The following is a 7,837-nucleotide window of genomic DNA, read 5'->3' as shown; positions in this document are numbered from 1 at the left end:
ATTTCTCAAATTTAAAAAATATCAAAAAAGAGGAGGGAAATACTTTAAAAGAAGGAAAGCTAAGTTATGGTGAACAAATAAGAAAATGGAGTAGAATATATCACTCCCGAAAAGAGCACCCTCATATCTTCCATTTGAAGCCTAAGGCTATTAAAAGAGAATAAAAATCAATTTAAAAGCCTTCCACATAGAAGGAATGATTTAAATATTAAACATTTAAAATTTACTATCTTGAATTCAAGCTTGAATCTTGATTACAATGTATTTAATTTTCAATTGAAAGAAAAGAATTAAAATTTTAAATTCAAAATTTTAATACATATCTTAGGTGATCCATTCTATATATATATATGCGATATATTGTTTATAAAACGATTATTATATACGAGTAAATAATTGGTCAAAATTTTTTATCTTAGCTTATTATTTGAAGATTGTATTGAACTTAAAAGACCAAAAATAAACAAGGCGGTGCTCATCTTGCCCGCTTGGTGTGGCCCGCCCACCCAAGCCAATAAGTCGCGCGCTAGGTCGGATGGGCTCCATATGCAGCGTATCATATATTAAAGATCATCCTGCTGACAGAAGCGGACAGAACAAAGCCCGCTCTGCCCCTACTGGACAAAGCGCTATCTTCCAAATTCCAGCAAGAAGAATGTCTTCCCAGTTCCTCCTCCTATAAAACCATCCCCATTTCTCTGCCCATTACGAAACTAAATCCTCCAAAATCTCTCTCTCTCTCTCTCTCTCTCTCGTCCTTCCTACTTGTGCTTTAAAAGTTAACAGAACTAACAGTAACCATGTGTCAATCAAATAATCCAGAGACCAACTTCAAAGACGGCCATCCCCATACAGACGCAGTCTTCGCTGCACCGCTTATCGCCAAGACCCAGAGCAACGATGAATCCCCCAACATCAAATCCCCACCGCCGGCGCCTGCTCGCCAGCTTGCGATGTCCTTCATCGAAATAAAATCAATTTTTTCCATATCACTTCCCATGATTCTGACCGGCCTTCTCCTCTACTCCCGCTCTATGATCTCCATGCTCTTCCTCGGCCGCCTTGGCAGTCTAGCACTCGCCGGTGGGTCCCTCGCAATCGGTTTCGCCAACATAACCGGTTACTCTGTTCTCTCTGGTCTAGCCACCGGCATGGACCCCATCTGCGGCCAAGCCCATGGCGCCGGCCGACCCCAAATTCTCGGGCTCGCCCTCCGCCGCACCATTCTGCTCCTCCTCTCCGCCTCCCTCCCCATCTCCCTCCTCTGGCTCTCCATGCGCCGCATACTCATTTTCTGCAGTCAAGACTCCACCATCGCCGACGCCGCCCAATCCTTTATACTCTTCTCTCTCCCTGACCTTGTCCTCCAATCCTTCATCCACCCCCTCCGCATCTACTTCCGCTCCCAATCCATCACTCTTCCCCTCACCACAACCGCCGCCGCAACAGCCGCCCTCCATTTCCCCATCAACCACCTATTCATAAACCACTTCCATCTCGGCATCCCCGGCGTCGCTCTGGCCACCGTCTTCACCAACCTCAGCCTCCTTATCCTCCTTATCATCTACCTGCACCTCTCCGGCGTTCACTCCCGCACCGGTGGCCTCATCCCCACATCCCAGGACGGCACCTTCTCCATCTCCGGCTGGCGTTCGCTTCTCTCTCTCGCCGTACCAAGCTGTGCCTCAGTCTGCTTAGAATGGTGGTGGTACGAAATAATGATTCTCCTCTGCGGCCTCCTTATTCACCCACAATCGACCGTAGCATCCATGGGCCTCCTTATCCAAACCACATCATTAATCTACATTTTCCCCCACTCTCTCAGCGCCGGTGTCTCCACCCGCGTCAGCAACGAACTCGGCGCCAACCGCCCTGCAGGAGCCCGACGAACTGCCACCCTCGGCCTAGCCTGCGGCGCCCTCCTTGGCTTCACCGCCTTCTCTTTCTCCATCTCCGTTCGCCACGCATGGGCTAAGATATTCACCACTGATGACGAGATTATCCGCCTTACAACCACCGTGTTGCCGATTTTAGGACTATGCGAGCTCGGAAACTGCCCTCAGACGACGGGCTGCGGCGTGCTCCGCGGCTGCGCGCGGCCTCGCACCGCCGCAAACATCAACCTTGGATCATTTTATGGTGTGGGGATGCCTGTGGCCGTTGGGCTCGCGTTCTTGGCAAGGTTTAATTTTCCCGGGCTTTGGCTCGGGCTGCTTGCTGCTCAGGCCACGTGTCTCGCTCTAATGCTCTCTTCTGTCACCAGCACGGACTGGGAATTCCAGGCTGACCGCGCGCAGTGCCTCACCGGCGGAGAGAGTAATGATAAGGAGGATTGTAAGCCCATCGCCATCAAGATCGATCAATGAGCATTGCTATTTACAAGTATAAAGCTGTTGTTAAGAGGTTGGAATTGAATTCCAGCATGTTTCAACACATATCATGACTGTTTATATAATAAAAGTTCATTTCATCTTTTCTCTCTCTTTTTTTATATAAGAAACAGTTGACCAGGTGTTTTGCGCTTGTTCTTCAGCTCTCGTCGGCTTCCTCGCTCACTCACTTACGTGGCGGTAGAGGAGAGAGAAACAGAGATCGAGAGAGAAGCCCGGCGGTTTGCCAAGTGGGCGGGCCTCAGGCTGGTCCGCCCGTCCGTCATAACGCTGCGCCGTGATTGCATTTGTTGTTTCGGAGGAGAAAATTTTGCGAAGAAATGTCGTTTTTTGGATGGGCTTCCCGATATTAGCGAATCCGGTGCGCTTCGAGGTGGCGTCATTCTTAGTCTTGTTCATTCTTTTTTGTCTTATTAACAGCCGGATTTTCGATTCAGAAAAAAGACTTTTTTTCTGTTTTATAATATGATTGGGTTAATCTATGTATTGGAAACCTTAATAATCAATTTTCAGGAGAGGTCAGTGATTTTAAGAACTCATTTTGCCAGCTTAAAAAGAGCAAGGCGAAATTTTAGATATTTTCATATATATTATCCATATTTTATATTTTATTTAGGGCCCTTTTAAAAAGTAATAAAAAATTCATGTAGTTCATCTTGATCTATTAGTTGGGAGTTTTGACATTAATTAAGAAATCTTAAATTTGCATCTTACGTATATGATATGGATGTGAATTTATCTTAATTAATTCCAAAGAAAGAAAAAGATAAAAATTACTTTCATTTGATGTTTAAAATATAAAATATATTATATATATGGCATGTATGTTTCTAGATGGGCATGATTTTGGGCTTCATGAAAGTATTTGTTTATTGCGATTATATTTCTGGTATTGGTTGAATGGTTTGATTTTCTGGGTGATTTTCACCATGTTATGATTGTTGTTTATCGAATTTAAATGGCATATCGGGTGCTTAATTTGTTTTCTTATGAACTGTGTGAGATTGATGGTTTTGGGTGCTAAAATGATTTTTGTGATTGGAATTGTGGTTAGACGTTTCTTGCATTCTTCACTGGAATTAATAAGGTCTGTTGGGTGGGTAGAAGGATCTCCCTCTGTTGAAGAAATTATTACGTTCAGAGTCTGGACAAGTTCAGGCTCCAATGAAATCAAGCTTCATGGCTTGTACATACACTTTGTATTATACACAATATATTTACAAGTTGTACACAGGGTGTGTACAACTCACTTGGCTTGATTTTATTGTAGTTCGGATGTGAGATATATATGTTCAGATTCCGCATGTAATAATTTATCCTCTTCTTGTAGTCATTCTTGATTGATTTAGCTGGATTTTTTTGCTCTAAACCGCACATTCTGTTTACTGACATCATTATGCTAATGGCTTCACCTTTGCTCTTCATAAGATCATATATGGCTTTTGGACAATTTTGGAGAATCAATTATTGGACATAATTCAATCTTTTGGAGCTTTTTTTGAACGATGAAGTATAAAAAAAAAAAAGTGTGTACTGCTCATAAGATGCAACATAGACTAGATGCCCCTTGTCTCTTTTCTGCAATAGCATCATTGATTTCAATTTGTTTGGTGAAACATTGCTTCTTCTATATATATTTGACTAATTCGTATGCTTCTTCTACTAGCATTGATCGCACCTTCTCCAATGCTAAGCACGCATAATTTTATTTCTTTTAGGATTACTAGTTCTTGCGTGCTAGAATATACGCGGCGGTAGAGTTTGTAAATATTCGTCTTAGCGTTGTACGAGTATTAAGCAAACAAACAGAAAAGAGAATTGAACACCAAGGTTTTTACGTGGAAAACCCGAAAAAGGAAAAACCACGGGGCCTTGCCCAGCTAAAAAATTCCACTAGTATTTTTGTAAATTACAAGAAACTGATTCGTCCCGCAAATTGGGACGATCATATTACAACTTGAAGCAAATTCACAAAATTTGTAGAATCCCGTTGTTTCCCGAAAATCCGGCAAAGTTCCGGCGTATGGTCGAGGAGGAGGGGAATCACCTATTCCCCTTTTCCTTCTTCTTCTCTTCTTCTTCTCTTTCTTCACTTGAGTCCCCTTGGTGTAGAATGAGGGCTCTATTTATAGTTTTTCTGGAGTGGCATAGCCCGTAAATAGGCGTGAGATAAGGGGCGAATTGGGAGTGCTTTGAATGGACGGCCGATATCGAATCCTTTGATCATGCACCGTTCGTTGGACATTTGAAGGCCTTAATGATTATATATATATATATGACCAAATCATATTAATTTAAATAAAATATCAAGTCTAAACTGAATAAAACAAATTAAACTAGATAAACAGGCCAGTTTAGTTTGGACTTTCGGATTTATGTATTTCTTTGTACATCCCTATATATAATTATAGTTAATGATAATAATAAATATATTGGAAAGTTTATCTAAATAACGTATATTTTGGAATGAAATTATATTTTCTTACAAAAAGGAATAATTATAAAATTTAAACAATGTATAAAAATATATTTTTTTTTATTTATAAGATATTATGGTAATTGGTATATAAATGGTATATCAGCCATGTCACGTATCATGTTATATCAAGTCACTTATATAATTTATAATGTATGGTCATGTCATATGCATATATGAGCAAAGCAGGATATTTAGTTAAATGTGATGTTTTTTTCTCGTATCAAGTCCTGCAAGCCCTTCCCGTATCATATATAACATAATAACAACATAAAGAGCTAGCACATTATAAACCATGATCATAACATATGAATTTATTTAATATTCTCATCAATGTACATGTTATCACAATCCAACCAGATGAGGATAGGATCTATCATGTTAAGCTGATTTGATCCTAAACTACGTACTAATTAATCAACAATCTCATTTGTCTTCCCAGATCATAAAAACTAGAAGCAAAATCACGATGAGCTACAATAACTCAGTAGGCCACATAAATCGATCTAAATTTTAATTTTTTTTAATTATTATATAAAATATTTTACTAAACATTTAAAATTATTTATATATAATCTAATAAATTACTTTAATGAGAAATGTAATACGATCATAACAGTTATCCTATTATAAAAAAATAATATTGAACAGATGAATAAATTACAATTCATATCATAGAATAGTTTGTATCACCTTCCCCGGACCCAAATAGAATTTCAAAAAATTTTGACCCCTTATGACTCTTTTTTATACTTATAGCAACAAAATACGCATGTAACTAGAACCTAGCTTATTGACATCAAAACATACCTTACAGGCACTAGAGTATTCTCTGACACATATAGAATCTCAAAGAATTATGACTCCAAGTAGATATTATTTAATCACATATACACAATTTTTTATTATATTATAACAATTAAAGCTTAATTGGGCATTTTTCAGAATTGCATAATTTTTCCTAATGATAGGCAACATAAAATCTTACTAATCAAAAATGCATATTATCATAAAATAATTAAACTATTAGGGGTTGTGTAAAATAATATTTTAAGACCCGTATTGGACTATATATAACTCTATTTTTTTACATCGAAATAATTTTCTATTGAGTAAAAACCCCATAAATTTTAAAACCCACATTGTAAAATTTTCATAAAATACTCAAAATGTTAAATATCTCAATCTCTATAACTTATAAAAAATTACGCAGTGAAACTTATAACATTTCATTAACATTAATGCATTAAAATAATATTTTATTTGAATAGTAAGCGTGAAGCTCAATTTCAGCAAAATAAAGTGAATTATATACATTTTGATCCCATCAATACTAACATATGAGGTTTATGATAGAATTCTCTTACAAAAGTTCCATAAATTCTGCTAAAAAATGCACTAATAGAGGCATAATTATTCTTCCTATAACCTAATGGTTGGTGCTTAGTAGGGTTGGAATCAGTAAGAGCTGATGGTGGGCATTTTTTTTTAAGAAAAAATAAATATTTTAACTATTTTGCATACCTTCAATAAACGCAATTGTCCAAATAAAAAAAAAAAAATTCCTTTTCTATTTCATACAAAAGATTATACATTTCACAATTATATGTTGCTCATCCTCAAAAAAGATGTTGGTTCTTCCCCTGATGCTTAGGCTCTTATCTTATGAACGTAAACACCGATGTCATCATCAATTAGGCAACTAACTAAAGAAGCAAGAGCAAGACAAAGCGGTTAAGTTTAGTAGGAAGAACAGTTATGATATCTTATACTTATTAATTAATTACTACAATGAAACATATCAACTGTGCTATCAATAAACATCATATTTCGAATGAAAGGGTCTTACCGAAACTTCTAAATGTTGAATTTGAAGTTGAATTTGAATCATTGAGAATCTGTCCGGCAACCTGATGCTCTTACTACCTCGAGGTTGATGTTAGCTTGCCATGACTCCTCTTGGATGATCTTCGGGCAACCAGAGAACAAAGTGAACGAAATTCCAAAAATTGACTGCTATACCTGAGTTCAGAGCAGTTTTTTCAATATTCTCGGCCTCTTGTTCTATTTTTAACTGGTTATCTCCTTATCATTTTGTTCCGTTTTGTTTCACTTATCATTAATTTTCGTCTTGTTTATTGTTTGTAATATTTCTTTTTATTAATAATAGGGCAAAGCTAAAGAATTCTCACAAAAAAAAATAGTTTTATGTTATTTAATTACTGTTGTATTGCTGGTTCTCTTCATAATAAAGATTAATAACCATGAGGTCATTCTCGATGCACATCAAGTGTAGCTATTAATTCAACGGCACTGTGATTTATTCAGAGTTCATTGACCGCAACAGCGTATCCATTCCGTAATCTATATTGCTCCAAAACAGGAGGCAGCGACTTTGTAATCATCGGCATGATTTAAGTAACACTAATAAAAGACAAAGCATGACTTAAAAGCCATTAAAGAGCAACGAGCCCTTCTTATTATTTAATAGATAGGAATTGACTGGAATCGTAATTTCTCTTCTTTATTGTTTTCTTTGGTTTTAGGAATAATCATTTATCAATTGGAGAATGAATAATCAAACAATAATGATGTAATTGTGAGCTAAACAATATTTCCTTTTAATTTTAACTCCTCCAAGCCCAACAATACCTTAGACTTCCAAGTTGATCGAATGAAATTATATATTATCACTTTGATAAACATCTATTTATCCGAATTAAATGTTAGTTTTATGTGGAATATGATTGTGTCGATCAATCAGGTTGTCATGCTGCCTTGTATCTCAATTTCATTAGTCGAGCTCATCGGTGGACTACAAGGGGTCCTCCCCCTATATGGTTTCGGGTGCTTTGCACGTTTTTTTTTTGTGCAACCGTAAAATGCTGCGTCGTTGTGCACCCGAGCATGCGACGTTGTAGGTATAATAAATCGTTGTGGCGTTATATTGTCTGGTTAGAGTCTTAGATAG

The 7,837-nt window shown here is 37.4% G+C and overlaps 1 protein-coding gene across 1 annotated transcript; it reads left to right on the top strand.

The window, feature by feature from the left end:
- The first annotated feature begins 735 nt into the window (after positions 1–735).
- Positions 736–2,921, top strand: LOC110100411 (protein DETOXIFICATION 49-like). Its single transcript, XM_020827906.2, has 2 exons — positions 736–2,403; positions 2,534–2,921. Exon 1 carries the CDS (start codon positions 801–803, stop codon positions 2,364–2,366), a length of 1,566 nt encoding a protein of 521 aa, XP_020683565.2. The 5' UTR covers positions 736–800; the 3' UTR covers positions 2,367–2,403; positions 2,534–2,921.
- The last annotated feature ends 4,916 nt before the right edge of the window (positions 2,922–7,837 follow it).

Source organism: Dendrobium catenatum, unplaced genomic scaffold, assembly GCF_001605985.2.
Source record: "Dendrobium catenatum unplaced genomic scaffold, ASM160598v2 fragScaff_scaffold_1220, whole genome shotgun sequence".
NCBI classification, from domain to species: Eukaryota; Viridiplantae; Streptophyta; class Magnoliopsida; order Asparagales; family Orchidaceae; genus Dendrobium; species Dendrobium catenatum.
This window is presented reverse-complemented; position numbering and strand designations above follow the sequence as displayed.

Excerpts from the sequence above, each read along its gene's own strand:
- LOC110100411 (XM_020827906.2), top strand. The coding sequence starts at position 801 with ATGTGTCAATCAAATAATCCAGAGACCAACTTCAAAGACGGCCATCCC.